The sequence below is a fragment of the Perognathus longimembris genome, chromosome 17 (genome assembly GCF_023159225.1).
Source record: "Perognathus longimembris pacificus isolate PPM17 chromosome 17, ASM2315922v1, whole genome shotgun sequence".
Classification (NCBI taxonomy): domain Eukaryota; kingdom Metazoa; phylum Chordata; class Mammalia; order Rodentia; family Heteromyidae; genus Perognathus; species Perognathus longimembris.
In genome coordinates, this window is record NC_063177.1 from 44,979,544 (window position 1) to 44,999,939 (window position 20,396).

Sequence of the window (20,396 nt, forward strand, 5' to 3'; positions counted from 1 at the left end):
AAAAGAGAGAAAAGACAGTTAAAGAAAGCTACTCTTGCTGGAGGTATGGAGATACTCTTGCCTGGCAAGTGTGATGGCCCTGAGTTTAAATCACAGTAATTAAATAATAAATAAGAAAAAAAAAAGCTACTCTGAGATATTTAACTTGAACTATAAGAAACTGGTGTTAAGCTGGGTGCTGGCAGCTCACACCTGTAATCCTATCTACTTAGGAGGCTGAGGGATCTGAGGATTGTGATTTAAAGCCAGCCCAAGCAGGGAAAGTCTGTGAGACTCTGATCTCCAATAAAGTACCAAAAAGCCTAAATTGGAGCCTTAGTTCAAGTGGTAGAGTATTAGCCTTGAACAAAAAAAGTTCAGAGACAGCTCCAAGGCCGGAAGGTCATGGCCCAGGATGGCACAAAAAGAGAAACATGTTTAACACTTCAATACTTTTAGCCCCAAACAGTAATGAAAATAGTATCCTTCTAACAAAAATAGAAAGTCAAAAGAAGGTGAAACTGTATAAAACATTAGAGACAAAAGTGACAATTTACAAGTTCAACATGCTGGGGATACAGTGCATCTCTGCTGATGTGCTTGAAAATACTTAAAATGTTAAATATGTTGATGACTGGAAACCTTGCATCCAATATTTATGTTTATTTTTCCTTTTGGTGGTACTGGGGCTTGAACTCAGGGCTTTTGCTCCAGAGTTCTAGCCCACTTTTGGCTTTACTTTTTCAAATAGAGTCTCATGTTTATATCCAAGCCAGCCTCAGACCACAATCTTCCTATTTATGCTTCCTCCATAGCTGTGAGTGAACACTAACAAGTGTGCACCACCATGTTTTATTAGTTGAGATAGGCTCTCAAGAACCCTTTCCCCAAGCAGATTCAAACATTGATCTACCAGATCTCCATCACCCAAGTAGTTAGAATTATAGGCCACTCACTACTTGGCTAATTTTTTAAACTGAGATACTAATTTTCCAGATTCAGGACAGACAAAACATAACAATTCTATTCCTGTATCTGTCATTTTCAAATTAATCAAAGACAACCGTTGAGTGCTGGTGGCTCACACTTGTAATCCTGCCTAGTCAGAGGCTGAGATCTGAGAACTGCAGTTCAAAGCCAGTCTGGGTAGAGAAATCCAAGAGATTCATCTCTTAATAGAAAGGGAGGGAGGGAGGGAGAAAGAAACAAAGAGAGAGAGAGAGAAAGAGAGAGGGAAAGAAAGAAAGAAAGAAAGAAAGAAAGAAAGAAAGAAAGAAAGAAAGAAAGAAAGAAAGAAAGACAGACAGAAAGAAAGAAAGACAGAAAAGAAAGAAAGACAGAAAGAAAGAAAGACAGAAAGACAGAAAGAAAGAAAGAAAGAAAGAAAGAAAGAAAAGAAAGAAAGAAAGAAAGAAAGAAAGAAGGAAGGAAGGAAGGAAGGAAAGAAAGAAAGGAAGGAAGGAAGGAAGAAAGAAAGACAGAAAGAAAGAAAGAAAGAAAGAAAGAAAGAAAGAAAGAAAGAAAGAAAGAAAGAAAGAAAAGAAAGAAAGACAGAAAGAAAGAAAGAAAGAAAGAAAGAAAGAAAGAAAGAAAGAAAGAAAGAAAGAAAGACAGAAAGAGAAAAATAAATAATGCTGGAACTTGAGGTATACCTCAAGTATTGGCACCAAAAAAAATAAGGAAGAAAGAAAAAGAAAACAATGAATAAAAGACAGCCAGATAGGAAAGTCTGTGAGGCTCTATCTCCACAAAACTACCAAAAAAGCTAGAAGTAGAGCTGTAGCTCAAATGAGTAGTAGAGCACTAGCCTTGAGAAAAAGCAGCTTAGGGACAGAGCTCAGGCCCTGAGTTCAGCACAAGAAAGAGAGAACCAGAGTGATAGAAAGAGAGAAGGGGTGGGGAGGAGAGAAATTGAGGAATCATTTTTTTCTCTGAAATTAATGTGGGCAAGTATTTGGAGGAGAGGGAACTCAGGGCCTCAGCTCTCTCTCAGCTTTCTTGCTCACAACTTGTGCCCTACCTTGTCAGTTATACTTCTGGTTTGGCATTTTCATGGTTAACTAGGGATGGAATTTCCCTAACTTTTCAGCCTGAGCTAGCTTCAAATTGCAGTCCTCCAAGCCTGTCTCAATAGCTAAGATTACATGTATTTTATTGGAGAGGTTAGTCTTGGGACTTTGGAGAAAGGAAAAGAATTTGAAACGGCTGGGAGACAAAAAAGGAAGGTTTTATCTTTAAAATCAGAGCAGATACCTAGGAACAGCTCTTCACTTCCCTCTGTTTTCTCCTTATCACCAGCCTATTTTATCACTTTGCACTCCCACTAAGATCAATCTCAAGAAAGATTATAAAAACAAATACATCTGGATTCCCCCTCCCCCTCCCTCTTTTGCTTGAATACAGGGTCTGGGCACTGTCCCAGATATTCCTTTGCTAAAAACTAGCTCTCTACCACTTGAGCCACAGCACTACTTCTGGCTTTTTATGAGTAGTTTATTGGAGATAAGAGTCTCAAGGCCTTTTCTACTAGGACTGGCTTCAAACAGAAATCTTCAGATCTCAGCCTCCTGAGTAACTAGGATTACAGGCATGAGTCACCAGCACCCAGGTAGAAGATCTTTTTTTTTTTTTTTTTGTGGCCACTCCTGGGCCTGTGTACTGTCCCTGGCTTCCTTTTGCTCAAGGCTAGCACTCTGCCACTTGAGCCACAGAGCCACTTCTGGCCGTTTTCTATATATGTGATGCTGGGGAATCGAACCCAGGGCTTCATGTATACGAGGCAAGCGCTCTTGCCACTAGGCCATATTCCCAGCCCAGAAGATCTTTTTTTTAAAACTTTGAGGTTCTACTCTAGAAAGATGGAAAGTAGTAAGTTTTCAAATGAAATTAATTAAGTAGGATATAAAAAATACAGCAGGAGCTTATTTTTTCTTTTAGCCAAACACTTAAAGGTCATCTAACATTATACTAGATAGTGGACACAGCATTTTGCTGCGTGATAGGATTTAAATATTTAATAAATCCTATTTCTAATTTAAAAGAATTTAAATATTTAACAAATTCTATTTCTATTTTTTTTTTTTTTTTTTTTTTTTTTTGGCCAGTCCTGGGCCTTGGACTCAGGGCCTGAGCACTGTCCCTGGCTTCTCTTTGCTCAAGGCTAGCACTCTGCCACTTGAGCCACAGCGCCACTTCTGGCCGTTTTCTGTATATGTGGTGCTGGGGAATCGAACCTAGGGCCTCGTGTATCCGAGGCAGGCACTCTTGCCACTAGGCTATATCCCCAGCCCCAAATTCTATTTCTAATTTAAAGTATTTTCACATGTAAAACTTTCTTGGTAAAGGTTTCTATTAAAGTTTTATCTTTTTAATATACATATTTGGGGGGGACAGTCCTGGGCCTTGGACTCGGGGCCTGAGCACTGTCCCTGGCTTCTTTTTTTTTTTTGGGCCAGTCCTGGGGCTTGTACTCAGGGCCTGAGCATTGTCCCTGGCTTCTTTTTGCTCAAGGCTAGCACTCTGCCACTTGAGCCACAGCGCCACTTCTGGCCGTTTTCTGTATATGTGGTGCTGGGGAATTGAACCCAGGGCCTCATGGATACAAGGCAAGCACTCTTGCCACTAGGCCATATCCCCAGCCCTGTCCCTGGCTTCTTTGTGCTCAAGCTCAAGGCTAGCACTCTGCCACTTGAACCACAGCACCACTTCTGGACTTTTTCTATATATGTGGTGCTGGGAAATTGAACTCAGGGCTTCATGTATACGAGGCAAGCACTCTTTGCCACAAGGCCATATTACCAGCCCCAATATTTTTATTTATTTATATTATTTTTGCCAGTCCTGGGGCTTGGACTCAGAGCCTAAGCACTGTCCCTGGCTTCTTTCTGATCAAGGCTAGCACTCTACCTCTTGAGCCACAGTGTCACTTCTGGCTTTTTCGGTTAATATGGTACTGAGGAATTTGTGCATGCTAGGCAAGCACTCTAACACTAAGCCACATTCCCAACCCCAAAAGTTATATCATTTTTGCTCCATATTTTTTAAAGGTATGGGTAAATATGAAAGTATAAGGCTACAATTTCTTTGGGGGTAGGAGGAATAGCATGCTTGGGCTCAAGCACAGGGCCTGGGCACTGTCCCTGAGCTTTCTGGCTTAAGACTAGTAGTGCTCTACCACTTGGGCCACACCTCCATTTCTAGCTTTTTGGCAGTTAATTGGAGATAAGAGTCACACAGACTTTCCGGCCCAGCAGGCTTTGAACCACGATATTCATATCTCAGTCTCCTGAGTACCTAGGATTACAAGTGTAAAGCACTGACACTTGGTTAAGACTAATATTTCTAATACACATGAGAGGCATTTCCCAATCCTTTCTCATAAATCTTTTTTTTTTGGGGGGGGGGGGAGGAGGCAGTCCTGGGGCTTGGACTCAGGGCCTGAGTACTATCCCTGGCTTCTTTTTGCTCGTCTAGCACTCTACCTCTTGAGCCACAGAGCCACTTCCAGCCTTTTCTGTTTATGTGGTGCCAAGGAATCAAACGCAGGGCTTCATGCATGTAAGGCAAGCAGTCTACCACTAAGACATATTCCCAGCCCATAAAACTTAATCTTACATAAAATCATTTTTTTAATTCACAACCACCAGATGTGGTGATTCATGTCTGTAATCCCTCATATTTGTCCGATAAAGGCAGAAAGAGCATGAGCTCAAGGCTAGTAGTTTGAGATACATAGAAAGACTGTATCTGAAAAAAAAAAAGTTTTTCACAACCAATTGGACAAACAGACTGCACAAAGGTGATCTAAATTTGCTTTTTCATTTGAGATGAAGTGCATTTACGATCAAATGTGGCAGAGTTCTTTCCTAGAATACTGAAAATTCTAAGCAACCTCAATGACTTTTCTACTTTTTAGTGAATCTCTGTTTCTTTTGTTGTTGTGTTTTCAGGCTTGTAGCCTAAACTGACCTCAAACTCACCATCCTCTTGCCTCAGCCTCTCAAATTCTGAATTACATGTGTGTGCCACCACTGTGTCCATCTTACAAACTATTTTCTTTCAAGTGCATTACACATATCTGCAATTTCACACCTGCATTCACACATTCACAAAAACAGAAGGGATACATAAAGAAAGGGGATCAGGATAAAAAGCACAAAATCCCCCAGGAAAATGTGAGACCAAATGGCTCTGAATCGAAGCCAATGCATTCATAAAATGCCACTGAATATAATTCCGAGTAGAGAAATCCCTAAATGAGACAATTCTCAAAATGTTATTTTAAAAACTCTACACAAGGTATACAAAGTTTATATTTAAAATTAATTTACTTACGGAAAAAATCCTTTTTCACCAAGTTTTTTGCACAGAGTACTGTAAAAGAAACAAAAAAATACATGGGAAAAATTAAAACTAAGTGGTAACACTGCATTGTATCAACTTAGAACCCAGTAGATAATTAAACAGTAACTATAGTGAAGCATAAACTATGATTTTGAAAAACACATATATTAAAGTCTGACTACTAAAAGACAGCTAAACATGAATGAATGACCACTAATGGATGCAGCTTTAGCCATAATCATTAGTAACAGCTAACGCTTATATAGCTTATTCTATCAGGACACAATTCCTACCTTCCATTAGCATCTAGTCCTATAGAAACTTAGTGCAACGATAGTTCTAAGACACATAAATCCAGGTTGATATATTGTTTTAAGGATGAACTAGTGTTATGTTAAAGAGAATCCTAGTTAAGATAAATAAAAGCTTGTCTAATGTAGATACCATTTCCTAACATACTCAATTCTCTTATCTAAAATTACCAATCCCTAAGACGATCAATGAATGACAAAACTGGTCTACTTTAGCTTTTAGAATTAAAAGTAAGCATATTAAAGCTAAATATAAAAAAATCTGAGTATCCTGCACTAAATGAGTTATGTGGATATATTCACAACATTGTGAAGAAAATCACTGAAATACAGGCTTAGAAGGATATTTTTTTTTTTTTTCCAAGTCCTGGGCCTTGGACTCAGGGCCTGAGCACTGTCCCTGGCTTCTTTTTGCTCAAGGCTAGCACTCTGCCACTTCAGCCACAGGGCCACTTCTGGCCATTTTTCTGTATATGTGGTGCTGAGGCATTGAACCCGGGGCTTCATGTATATGAGGCAAGCACCCTTGCCACTAGCCCATATTCCCAGCCCGAAGGGTACATTTTTAAATGTGTACTTCAATTTTAAATTATTACTTATATAGTCAAATTTCTTTGATTCAAACTTGGTAACTGAGGGGGCTGGGAATATGGCCTAGTGGCAAGAGTGCTTGCCTCCTACACATGAAGCTCTCGGTTCGATTCCCCAGCACCACAAATATGGAAAATGGCCAGAAGGGGCGCTGTGGCTCAGGTGACAGAGTGCTAGCCTTGAGCGGGGAAGAAGCCAGGGATGGTGCTCAGGCCCTGAATCCAAGGCCCAGGACTGGCCAAAAAAAAAAAAAAAAAAAAAAAAAACAAACTTGGTAACTGAAGGAAAATTATCTACTTTTATATATTAAGAATTAAATCTATCGTATGTGTTTACCTAATTTCTACATTCAGTTTTTGTGGTCTATTTAAATTGTTACAATTATTGAAGTTTAGAGTACAGAAATTCACTTAACATATCAAACCAAGAGAAGTCTAAAAATAATCACTTTAGAAACCACAGTTATTTTGAAAACAAATGCTATCAGTAAATGAATAAAATTATTTTATCACAAGATACTAATTTACTAGTCAAGAGTCCCTTAAGCAATGTTTTTTTTTTTGTTGTTTTTTTTTTTGGCCAGTCCTGGGGCTTGGACTCAGGGCCTGAGCACTGTCCCTGGCTTCTTTTTGCTCAAGGCTAGCACTCTGCCACTTGAGCCACAGCGCCACTTCTGGCCATTTTCTGTATATATGTGGTGCTGAGGAATTGAACCCAGGGCCTCATGTATACGAGGCAAGCACTCTTGCCACTAGGCCATATCCCCAGCCCCTAGGCAATGTTTTAAAAACAATAAGAAACAAAAAACCCACTCAATCATGAAAACTAGGGCATAAATCACTAAGCATACCAAGCACAAACTCTCCTTCAAACTTTTACTATCACATAAATTGAACAACACACATATATGTCCCACTTACAATCTTCAGTATTAATGAGGTAACAACGATTTTTCAAAACCACCAACCACTCTATGATTCATGAAACGGCTACACACATCGAACAAGAAAAGTAGAAAATAGGCAGGCTCACACCTGCAATCCTAGCTACTCAGGAGGCTTAGATCTGAGGATCAAAGTTTGAAGCCAGCCCAGGCAAGAAAGTCAGTGAGACTTTTATCTCCAATAAATTATTCTGAAAAAAGCAGGAAGTGGTGTTGTGGCTCAAGTGGTAGAGCACTAGCCTTGAGCACGATGAGGTTCAGGGACAGCTTTCTGAGTTCAAGCCCCACAACTGACAAAAATTTTTAAAAAGTAGAAAATATAAAAGAACTCCTGTAACTTCTTGCTATAAAGCGCGGGGTAACACCCAGGCCCTAAATTCAAGCACCAGGACATTCTATCTCTGTCTGTCTGTCTGTCTCTATCTCTGTCTGTCTGTCTCTGTCTCTCTCTCTCTCAGACACACACACACGCACACACACAGATAGGCAAAGATACAGAGAGGGGATGCAGTGCTCTTCATCTCCTCAAGTTTTGACAGTTGGCACATTAATCACAAATTTCTCCATTAGCTTAGATGTTTGAAGTTTGACTAGCCAAACTGTCCTGTGTAATTCACACCATATGGTTATTAACTGTTCATGCTCCAACATACTTTTAACATCAACCTTCCCAAAGAATGTATGCCTATTAAACCAAACGAATCTCCAGTTGACTTACAGTCAGGCAGCTGTGAGAAAGACTCAGGAAAAGAGGAGGGGAGCCTCTCTTAATTCAAAGCACATAGCCTATCTAACCTTAAAGCCTGGGACTAAAGGAAGTTAACCTTTTTTGGCTGAAAGGAAACATGAGACAAAAAGTAATTGTTTATGGGGAAAAATAGACAAACTGTTCAGAGACCTCCAGAGACCTGTGTGTCAAACCTAAACAGTCCAGGAAGACAGTCTAACAGAGCTTGGAGAGAGAAGTAAAACATGTCTGGGAAAATAAATTTTTAAAAAAACTGTCTGGGTCAAATTCCAGCTCCTCCAACATTAACTAGCTGTGAACCCTTGGACAAATTACCTAATTTCTCTAAGATCAGTATTTTCTGATGATATGATAATGTTTGCACTTACCTTGTTCACATTTCTACTTTGAAATTAAGATAGCGTAAAGAATTGCTTAAAATATGGCAAATAGCAGACACATAGGGGACTAGAGAGATGTAACACCGTGTTAGGATGCTTGCTTTGCATAGAAGGAATGAATAAAGGGGGAAAAGAAGGGAGAAGGGGAGGAAAGGGGAAGAAAGGCAGGGAGGGAAAAAAGGGGACAGAGGAAGGGAGGGAAGGGGAAGGGAAAAGTGACATTTATGCAGTAATAGATATGTAGTATATATTATTAGAATGGACATTATAGTATACTGACTAGGAATTGATCAAGTCCTTTAAAAATAAATAGAAACAATAACCTCAAAGTTTTTGTAAAGTACCAAAACAGAAGAGGAAAAAAACAAACGCTTTGCATTAAGCTCTCTATACCTACTTCAGTATCATTCCTTCCCAGCTATTTTTAGTAACTAAGTAAAAATAACAGGCATGGTTATTTACATGAACACTTTAGCCTATACTTGAGATATAACACAACAAAATTAACCATTAGGTGTGTCATACTCATTTGACACAAGATTAAATTCCAGACCTTACTACCTTCATTGGTTCATATAACATGAAGAGTCTTAATTCAAACTAAGGGCTTCAATAATATGCTTACAAGAGCCAACTCTCACCAGGAGCTGGTTGCTCAGGCCTGTAATCCTAACTACTCAGGAGGCTGAGATCTGAGGGTCTAGGTTCAAAGTCAGCCCATGTAAGAATTAACCACCAGAAAACTGGAAGTAGAGCTATGGCTCAAAGTGGTAGAGTGTTAGCTTAAGTGCAAATGAGCTCAAGGACAGTGACCTGGCAATGAGTTCAAGCCCCAGGACCCGGGGATTGTGTTTACTCCCTGCTTGGAAACTTTTAATAGAGCAACAATCTCAGTCTGATGTCAAAAGACTCAGTTATGATCATGATAATAGAATGAGTAAAACAAGAAGGAAGAGATGGGTCAAAAGATATTTCAAAAGAGAAATAAGGTTTTTGACAATTATGTTGGGAGGAAAGGTGAATCAATTATAAACCCAAAATTCCTCCCTTGCCTGGAAATGTTACACTCCTAACTACCTACAGGATTAAAATCTAGAGTCCTTAGCTTGTCATTTCAGTCACTGTAACAGTCTAACCTCAGGTATTTCTTTCCATTTCCCCTCCCCAAATGTAACTTTGCACCCTATATCTTTTGATTTGCTTTTTCTTCTGTCTCCACTGGGAGATTAGAACAGCTTCATTACTCAGGACAGGAAAGGAGAGAGTCCCAAAAGGAAAAATAGTGTAAAATTTACAAGAAGAGAAAACCAGCAGTGGGGAAAATTAAAAAGAAAAAAAAAAAACACCTTTTTATGCAGCTGGCAATTTACAAACAGGGAAAGTAAACTAGTAACTGATTATGTTCAACAGTAAGTAAGGAAGTAGGGAATCATCAAAAGTCAATCTTTACTGTCTTTTGCACAAACTAAATTAGTCATGTGTATACATTTGGCTCATTCCATTTAACAGCTTCTAAAACATGTACAAAGGACATAAAAACTAAATTAACAACTTTTTCTTCAAGCTATTTCAAATCAATCAGGCTAATATATCAGAACAAGTTCTACCTTGTTCTTAACAGCTCAAATCAAGTAACTCTACACAAGGCAAGTCTTTTTTTTTTTTTTTTGGGGGGGGGTGGTGAACTGGGGTGTGAACTCCAGGCCTGGGCATTGTCCCTGAGCTTCTTTTGCTTGAACCACAGCACCACTTCCAGCTTTTTCTGTTTATGTGGTGCTAAGGAATTGAACCCAGGGCTTCATACATGCTAGGCAACCACTCTACCTCTAAGCCACATTCCCAGCCCACCAAGGCAACTCTTGATTTCCCCTCTTTTGTACATGCCAGTTAAAAATATTTTAAATACAGGGAGAAAAGAAAAAAGGAAAAAAAAGGAAAGCAAAAACACCTTGGCTTGCAAATCAATACAAATTTATTTTTTAAGTGTATAAAGAATTGTAAATATAAGGTAATCTCTAGATCGTGGTTTTTTCTACTTTGGAGTAATTTTCAAAATTTTTTAAATGTGCGTTATTTTGGGGACAACATAATTTTTTTTTTCAGTCATGGGGCTTGAACTTGGGGCCTGATCACTGTCCTTTTTGCTCAAGGCTAGTGCTCTACCACTTGAGCCACACCTCCATTTCTGGCTTCTTTCTTTTTTGTAATTAATTAGCTAACGAACTTTCTACCCCGGCTGGCTTTTGAACGGTGATACTTAGATCTCAGCCTCCTGAGTAGCAAGGATTACAGGTGTGAGCTGCCGGCACCCAGCTTCAGAAGCTGATTTTAAAGAAATATATTAAATATTAAAGATACAGCTGAGTGCCAGTGGCTCACACCTGTAATCCTAGCTATTCAAGAGGCTGGGATCTGAGGGTCGTGGTTCAAAGCCAGTTGGTGCAGGAAAGTGTGAGACTTATCTCCAATTAACCACCACAAAGCCAGAAATGGCACTTTGGCTTAAAGTGGTAAAGTGCTAGCCTTGATTGACAAAGCTCAGGAAGAGTCCCAAGGCCCCGAGTTCAAGCCCCATGATCAACAGTGGGGGAAAAAAAATCAGCTTCTCCATCATAATAGCAGTATGTTAAGTGCACAATAATGCCTTTTAACCAGTACCTCCCAGAATGGGCAGCACAATATTAAAAATGGGCACATCACAAGTTCTACTGAACAGCACCATTATACATTATTATGCATGGTAATAATGCCAGAGAAAAATATGCAATGCTTCACAAATTTGCATGGGGGCCATACTAAACTTCCTCTGTATCATTTCTGTTTTAATAGATGTGCCGCAATAGATGTACAATACAGAGGAAAACACCGAACTATATGCTTATTTTTCTACAATCAAATATTTCAAATCTTTAAAATATCATCAGCTATCCATCCTGACAAATTCTGCATCCATGGACTTAGCCAAAGGGCCAACATTATTCAGGGGGAATATTGAGCATACAGATATTTTTATCATTATTTCCTAAACAACCCAACTATTTACACAACATTTACAATGTATCCTATGTACAGATAACTTAGTATGTATGGAAGAATGTATTATATGCAATACTACAACATTTTACGTAAGGAATTTGGGTATCCAGGGATTTTGGCATTTATGAGGATCTTGGAACTAATCTCCCAGAGATACTAAGAGACAACTGTATTCAAACTGGATTCAAATTTGTTTAGTATTTAATAAGTGTTTAATAAATCTCTACCCACAAGTAGGTTTCAGTTACTAAGAGATACAGCATTGAGCACAAAAGTCATTCAATGGAAGAAGAATCCTTAAATTTTATCTCTAAAAGCTTGAGAGTTTATAATGTGCATCCAATCTATATTAAGGCTTCAATGTTAAAATGTACTCAAGGGCAAATAGTAAGACTGAAAGATCCTTGGACAGTCAATAAAGGTATTACTAAGAAAAAAATTCAACCTTGCAGATGATTTCTCTATTTGTTCAATTATGTCCCTGACACCCATTTCATTCCTTTTGTTTGCCTTTTGCCAGTACTTAAAACTCAAAAGTCTCATGTTCCCTTGGCTTGCTCAGGGCTGATGGCTCCACCACTTTGCCTCATCTCTAGTCTAGATTTTTGCTGGGTAGTTGGAGAAGGAGTTTCACAACTTTTCAACTCAGCTGATTCAAACCAAGATCCTCTAGGTCTCAGCCTCCTGAGTAACTAGAACAAAGGTGTGAGCCACTGGTGCTGCCTGTACAGGGCTCAGGCGCTCATTCTTCAGTTCTAAAAAACAATAAAGCGTGAAAGAACAAAGGGATAAGGAGAGAGGGGGAAAGGGAGAAAAAGAGATGAAGAGAAAGGGAAAGAAAATGTCTTCACAACTGAGCATTATCGCTGAGTTCTAAGCTAGAAATCAATCTTCCTTTAGAATTCTTCTGAAGACTTTGTTGTACCATTTTCTCATTTCTAGTATTGTTGTTGCGAAGTTAGTGCCATTTGTTCTTCCACTCTGCTCCCTCACAACCTGTCACCCTAAAACAAGAGTTTATTACAAGCTAGATTTGGAAGAAAGTCTTTTTTTAATGAAGTTCAAGGAATTTCTAATTCTTAATGTGAAAATGGGAAGCCTAATGCTTAAACGGAAAGATTCTTCTCATTCCCTCGTTTGGCACAGATGGCTTTCATTATAGATCCTTGGGCACGGTGACCTGGCTATTTTCACAGACTCCAAAACTTAAAAAGCATTTTCTCTGGCACTGTCCAATTTTCTGCAGTAAATATTCATTTATACAAGTCATTTTTAGATGGGCATTTCTCTCCCATTCCCAAAGGGCCTGCGTGTGAAGCCAGTTTGGCTTACTTTCTCTACAAGGTAAGTTTTCAACTTTTTTTTTTGTAGTTGTTAAAAAAAAAAAAGAATAGTCCTGTAGGAGATGTGTATAGAACCTTTCATAGACTTCAAACCATTTCTTAAATTCAGAATATCTCACCAGCACTCTTTTAGAAGATAACCTGCTGCCTCGGCTCCTGGGTCTTCATGTTTAGAATTCTGCAAGGAACTGAGATGTTCCTCTTCACACACTTATATTCCAGATTGAATTCAAGTAACCTACTCCAAAACCTTCTATCTCCCAGGTGCTTCCCTCCTCCATTCAAATTTATAACGAAGTATGGAGTATAAACACTCAGAGAGTAACACATTTTACAAGACTTACAATAACTTAAGTAAAGCACTCAAATAACAACAAATGATACAAAGCAGATGCTCAAAACTAAAGTTTATTTTATTAATGGACTAACTGGGTATTTTTATCAGCTCATAGAATTTTACCCAAGTTGACCGTTTAATGTACCTCCTTCCTGTCATTCCATGACATAAATATTTCCCTCTTCATTTATCTGTTCCTTTATTCTCTCTTCACTCTCTCCTATGAGAACTCTCTATCAGTTTCTGTGAGGAGGGCAATGATTGATGGGTCATTTTCTTTTCAAGATAACATTTCCCAAAGCCTTTGAACCCAGACACAGCTGAGATTGGTGAAATTTCTTGACATTGCTTATTTATGGCCTTCTGTTCTTCTCTGCTCTTTGTTTTGGGTTTTTTGTTGTTGTTCTTTTTTGCCAGTCCTGGGGCTTGGGACTCAGGGCTTGAGCACTGTCCCTGGCTTCCTTTTGTTCAAGGCTGGCACTCTACCACTTGAGTCATACCTCCCCTTCTGGCTTTTTTCTATATATGTAGTGCTGAGGAATCGAACCCAGGGCTTCGAGGCAAGCATTCTACCACTAGGCCATAGTCCCAGCTCTTTTTTGCTCTTGTAGAGTTTTATTTGTAACAAGGTCTCACTATGTTGCCTAGTGAGTTTTACATCTCTGGCTCCCAAGGAATTGGAACTATAGATGTGAAAGACCAGCCCTGGCTTGTTCTTACAAGTTTATGGGTTTATTTTTAATCCATCTATTTCATTTAATAGGGTTTTGAGAGAGAGTAAAAATAAATGTGTTATTTAATCCATACTTTAAAATTAAAAAAATTAAAAAAACAGAGCTAGGCACACCTGTAAATCCTAGCAGGCTGAGATCTGAGGATATCAGTATGGAGCCAGCCTGGGCAGTAAAATCCAAGAAACATTATCTCTAGCATCACAAAAGCTGGAAGCAGCGCTCACAGGACAGAGCACTAGCTTTGAGCAAAAAAGCTCAAGGGTAACACCCAGTCCCTAAATTCAAATCCTAGGATCAGCACAAAGTAGGTACATAGTTCTTACATAATTTCTGTTCCAGTTTTTTTTTTTTAATTTTATTTTTGGTACCAGTACCAGGGCTTGAACTCAGGCCCTTAAGCTCTTACTCAGCTTTTTTGCTCACAAATGGCTTCTACCACTTGAGCCACTGCTGGATAAGGTAGAAGCCAGGCGCCAGTGGCTCATGCCTGTAATCCTACTCAGGAGACTGAGATCTGATGATCCCAGTTCAAAACCAGCCCAGGCAGGAAAGTCCATGAGACTTTTATCTCCAATTAACCACCAAAAAACTAGAAGTGGCCCTGTGGCTCAAGTGGTAGAGTGCTAGCCTTGAGCTGAAGAGCTCAGGGACAGTGTCCAGACCCAAAGTTCAAGCCCCATGACCAAAAACAAAGAAAAAAAAAGTGAAGGTAGAATCTTACAGATTTTTCTGCCTGACTGGCTTCAAACCATGTTCCTCAGATAGCAGCTTCCTGAGTAGATATGATTACAGGTATGAGTCATCCGTATTCAGATTTTGTTAGGTCCTCTCCCTGAGGGTTCCATGTAGATGCCCCCACCTCATTAAGTCTCCACCCAGTTACCTGGGTAACCTGCAGACCTGGAGGCAGTTACCTCCCCTTTCCCTGAGGTCACATCCTAATCCACCTGGCCACACCCCTTGCCCCTGCCCTAGATATAAGGCAGGGCTGGGTGGGGGTCTCTCTCTCTCTCTCTCTCTCTCTCCCTTCTCTCCCGCCACGGATCATCTTGGCCACAGGCCAGCAGTTTGGTAATAAACTTTCTCTCCTGCCTTAATACCGCGTGGTATTCTCCTTTACCAGCTACCTACTTTAAAAAACCTAACAATCATATAAGACAAGGATAAGCAAACTCTATTGTTGACGTTATATTTAAAGTTCTAGGTGAATTTCCTTTGGCGTACGCCACGTGGCTACTGTATTTGATTCTGGTACACTGGGAATTGTATATATGCCTACCTGGTCTAGGGAAGGGAAAGAAAAATGAGGGTGTAAGGTATCACAAGAAATGTACTCACTGCCCTATTATGTAACTGTACCCCTTTTGCACAACACCTTGTCAACAAAATTTAATTAATTAAAAAAGAAAATCTGAGGGGCTGGGGATATGGCCTAGTGGCAAGAGTGCTTGCCTCATATACATGAGGCCCTAGGTTCGATTCCCCAGCACCACATATATAGAAAATGGCCAGAAGTGGCGCTGTGGCTCAAGTGGCAGAGTGCTAGCCTTGAGCAAGAAGAAGCCAGGGACAGTGCTCAGGCCCTGAGTCCAAGCCCCAGGACTGGCCAAAAAAAGAAAATCTGAGAGACTCTTACCTCAAAAAAGAAAAAAAAAAAAAAAAACTACTCAGAAAAGCCAGAAATGGCTCTGTGGCTCAAGTGGTAGAGCACTGCCAGGAGCAAAAAGAAGCTCAGAGGGCTAGGAATATGGCCTAGTGGCAAGAGTGCTTGCCTCATATACATGAAGCCCTGGGTTCAATTCCCCAGCACCACATATATAGAAAATGGCCAGAAGTGGCGCTGTGGCTCAAGTGGTAGAGTGCTAGCCTTGAGCCAAAAAAAAAAGAAGCCAGGGACAGTGCCCAGGCCTTGAGTCCAAGCCCCAAGACTGGCCAAAAAAAAAAAAAAAAAGCTCAGGGATAAGGCCTAAGCTCAGAGTTGAAGCCCAGGACCTGGAAGAAATGGAAATAATAATAATATCACATGAACATTACTTTTTTGGGGGGAGGGAGGGGGGTCAGTCTTGGGCTTGAACTCAGGGTCTAGGCACTAGAGCTTTTCTGCTTAAGACTAGCACTCTACCACTTTGAGCGACAGTGCCACTTCCTTTTCTGGTGGTTAACTGGAGGTAAGTCTCATGGACTTTTCTGCCCACACTGGTTTTGAACAATGATCCTCATAGCTCTGCCTCCTGACTAGCTAGGATTAGTGGCATGAGCCATCAGCACATGGCTTGAAATTCATTATTTTAAACTGTACAATTCAATGGTTTTTTATATATTTACAATGCTGTACAACCACTACTATTATCTAGTCCCACAAAAATCCCATTACCCCAAAAGAAATCCTACTGATGCCATAAAAGTTTCTTCTAGATCACAATAACTGTATATAACTTCACACAAATTCTCAATGCAAGGAGAGCCTAGAGTGCTATAATTCAAGCTCTGAACAACAACAACTGAAACTGGCATATCCAGTGAAGCTATTATTCACAATTGATGGTGAAACTAATTTTCATGACAAAAACTGAAGGAATTCATGAACACTAAACCATCATTACAAAGGAAACTAAAGAGATGCATAAAATCTGAAGGAAACAATGTCAAGGAAACACTGCACTGAATAAAAATCACTAGAAGACTAGTAAACACAAGAAGAAGAAAGAAGCACAACAAAACAACAAACTAGCAGGAAATGACATATTTCTATATGGTAATGTTAATAGACATCAATGGGCTCAACTAACCAACCAAAAGAGGAAAAGCAGCAGACTATATTAAAAAAAACAGAATCCAACCACCTTATAATTAAAGAAAGACAAATTCCAAGTGAAGGAATGGAAAAAGATCATTCATGCAAATACATACTGCAAGAAGGATGGTGTAGTGATCGTGTTGATAAACACTATGATATGATAAAACAGACTTTTCATTAAAATCAGTACAAAGAGACAAGGAAGGTCATTCCATATTAATAAAGGGACTGCACCACAAAGAGGAAATAAAAGTGGTTAATATTTATGCACCAAATGGAATACCTAAATATACTAAACAAACACTCTTAGACTTACAAAACATGATAGATGCCAACACAATAATAGGAGACTTTAACACTTTCTACTCTCATCAAACGACAAGTCAACAAAAGATCAGCAAAGAAGCTTCTGAATTAAATGAACAGCATAACAAATGGACTTAACAGATATCTACAGAGTATTTCACCCAACAACCACACAATTTACATTCTTCTCACCAGCCCATGGAACATTTTACAAAACTGACTGTATCTTAGGACACACAGAAAGCCTGAGCAAATACAAAAGGATTGAGATAACTCCTTGTATCCTCTGATCACAATGAAATTAAACTAGTCCTCAACAAAAAAACATAGCACAGAAAATACTCAAATACACAGAGACAACAGACATGGGTCACTGAAGAAATAAAGGAGGAAATCAGAAATTTCTTACAATTTAATGAAAATGAAAACATATCATACCAGAACCTCTGGGATGTAACAAAAGCAGTGCTGAGAAGAAAATTCATAGCATATAAAGAAAACAGAAACAGCACTAGACTAAACTAAACTAGACGAAACGAAAGCTGCTAGAAAAACAGAGAGATAGTAAAGATTAGGGCAGAAATCAATGAACTAGACTATAGAAGCTACACATAAAATCAAGGAAACAAAAAGCTGGTTCTTTGAAAAAAGATCAATAAAATTGACAGACAACTAGCTAAATTAAGGAAGAAAGAGACCTTAATGCAATCACCATAAAAATCCCAATGAAACTCTTTATCTAGAGAAAACAATCCAAACAATACAAAATTTCATATGGAACAACAAAAGACCTCAAATAGCCAAAGCAATTCTAGGCAGAAGAAAACCAAGGCTGGTAGTATCACAATCCCAGACCTCAAACTCTGCTATGGAACTACAATAACAAAACAGACTTGAAGGTCAATGGAACAAAGACCCGGAAAAGAAAACCACATACTTTTAGCTATCTGATATTTGATAAGGGAGTCAAAGATGTGCAGTGGAAAAAAGATATAGCCTCTTCAATAATTGGTGTTGGGGGCTGGGAATATGGCCTAGTGGCAAGAGTGTTTGCCTCATATACATGAAGCCCTGGGTTCGATTCCTCAGCACCACATATACAGAAAACTGCCAGAGGTGGCACTGTGGCTCAAGTGGTAGAGTGCTAGCCTTGAGTTAAAGAAAAGAAGCCAGGGACAGTGCTCAGGCCCTGAATCCAAGGCCCAGGACTGGCAAAAAACAACAACAACAACAAACACCAATCACTAAATGGGCAAAGATGCTAAGAAGAGACTTCTCAGAAGAGGTAAGAATAGCAAAGAAACACATCAACCATGGTCATAAAGGAAATGTGAATCAAAACAACTCTTAGATTCCATCTCATCCCAGTTAGAACAGCCAACATTGTAAATTCAAACAACATCAAATGTTAGCGGGGATGTAGAAAAACAGGAACCCTATTGCACTATTAGTAAGAATGTAAACTAGTACAACCACTCTGGACAGCAGTCTGCAAGTTCCTCAAAAAACTAAACATAGATCTTCCCTAAGACCCACCCATACCACACCGGAGCACCTACCTAGAACATCTTAAACCAGTATACGGCTAAGACACTTGCACATCTATATTCATTGCTGTACTATTCACAATAGCCAAATTACAGAAACAGCCCAGATGACTAGATCCAAAAAATTGTGACACAACACAACAGAATTTTACACAGCCATTACACAGATTATGTCATTTACAGGGAAATGGATGGACCTAGAACAAATTATGTTAAATGATATAAACCAAGCTCAGAGACACAAATGGCACATGCTTTCTCTCAAATGCACTGGGACACAATAAATTATATAGGACTCTAGTCATTCACACATAGTAAGACACAAGGAGGATATTCTTAGGAGAGGAACACAAAGGTGCAATGCCTATGTGCATAAAATCATATAAAATAATACCAAATAATATCAAAATGAACTCTAGGAAATAGAAACAAGATGTATTTTCTTTATTGCTGTTTTTCTTTTTGTCTTGTTCATTCATTTATCTGTTTGGGAGGGTAAGCAGGAGCACAGAAACAGAGGGACAAAGAGTGAACAAATAAATGCAATAGTGGTATTCACTAGACACTATGTTAAAAATGAACTATACATCTTGTAGATAGAGACAGGAGGGAAAAACTGGGAGGTAATGAGGGCAGGGGTGACATTGTCCAAAAAGAAATGTACTGTTAGCCAGGCACTGGTGGCTCACACCTGTAATCCTATCTACTTAGGAGGCTGAGATATGAGGATGGCGGTTCAAAGCCAGCAGAGGCAAGAAAGTCCATGAGACTCATCTCCAATTAACCACCAGAAAACCCGAAGTAGCACTGTGGTTCAAGTGGCAGAGCGATAGCCTTGAGCTGAAGTTCTCAGAGACAGCACCCAGACCCAGAGTCTAAGCTCCATGACTAACAAAAACAAAAAGAAATGTATTCTTTAGCTGACATATCTGGAACTCCTCTGTACATCACTTTTATAATAACTTTTTTTAAATTTCTTCTAGGGCTGGGAATGTGGCTTAGTGGTAGAGTGCTTACCTAGCATGCATGAAGACCTGGGTTCGGTTCCTCAGTACCACATAAACAGAAAGGGCTGGAATTGGTGCTGTGGCTCAAGTGGTAGAGGGCTACCCTTGAGCAAAAGAAGCTCAGGGACCATACCCAGGCCCTGAGTTCAAGCCCCAGGACTGGCAAAAAAAAAAATTCTTCTAGCAAAGGACTTGTAATGTTATATAAACATTTAGAATTGCAGTCAAACTTGGGGAAGCTATTTTAACAAGCCTCTTTCAAAGAAAGCTCTAAGGTTTGTGATTTCTTTCTTTTGGTATTAAACTTTGTTTTTTCCTGTATTCACCACACTTATCAGTAGTGCCAGATGCACTATAGAGCACTATACCACCTCAATTCTGTAGCTTTATGTCACAAACCAAGTGGATTAGCACAACAGACTATGCCGGGGGGAGGGGGGGGGGGCGTGTGTGTGTGTGTGTGTGTGTGTGTGTCTCCTGAGGCTTGAACTCGGGGTCTAGACACTGTTCCTAAGCTTTTATGCTCAAGGCTAGCACTCTACCATTTGAGCCACAGCTCCACTTCTGGCTGGTCTGGGGGGGGGGGGGGCTGGTGTTTCAAGTAAAGATAAGTCTCACTGACTTTCCCACCCCAGCTGGCTTGGAACTGAGATCCTCAGATCTCAGATTCCTGAGTAGCTAGGATTACAAGTGAGAACCACCAGCACCCAGCCAAGTCCCTGAGACTTATCTGGAAGATCCACAGGCACCTGGCTAATAGAACTAACAATGCCTTGACTACACACACAGACTATGAACCACAGAAATATAACCTGTTAAAAACCAACAAAATGTATCCTCAAGTCAGCATCACCATAGTCAGGTCCCAAAAATACTCACAGACATTCCACTGCCACTCAACATAAGGAGAAGTATAATAGAGGGGAAGTTGGCATAAAAAGATAGCAATCTTAGATGATTGTGGTTACAGTAACACATTTGCAAACTCTTCAAA

General features: G+C 39.6%; 1 protein-coding gene across 1 annotated transcript in view; it reads right to left on the bottom strand.

The window, feature by feature from the left end:
- The window catches only part of Smurf2 (SMAD specific E3 ubiquitin protein ligase 2), an 87,101-nt gene that overhangs the window by 48,031 nt on the left and 18,674 nt on the right, over positions 1-20,396 (bottom strand). Inside the window, exon 2 of the mRNA XM_048365221.1 lies at positions 5,314-5,352. Coding sequence (XP_048221178.1) covers positions 5,314-5,352 — 39 coding nt within the window. The remainder of the gene's footprint in view (positions 1-5,313; positions 5,353-20,396) is intronic.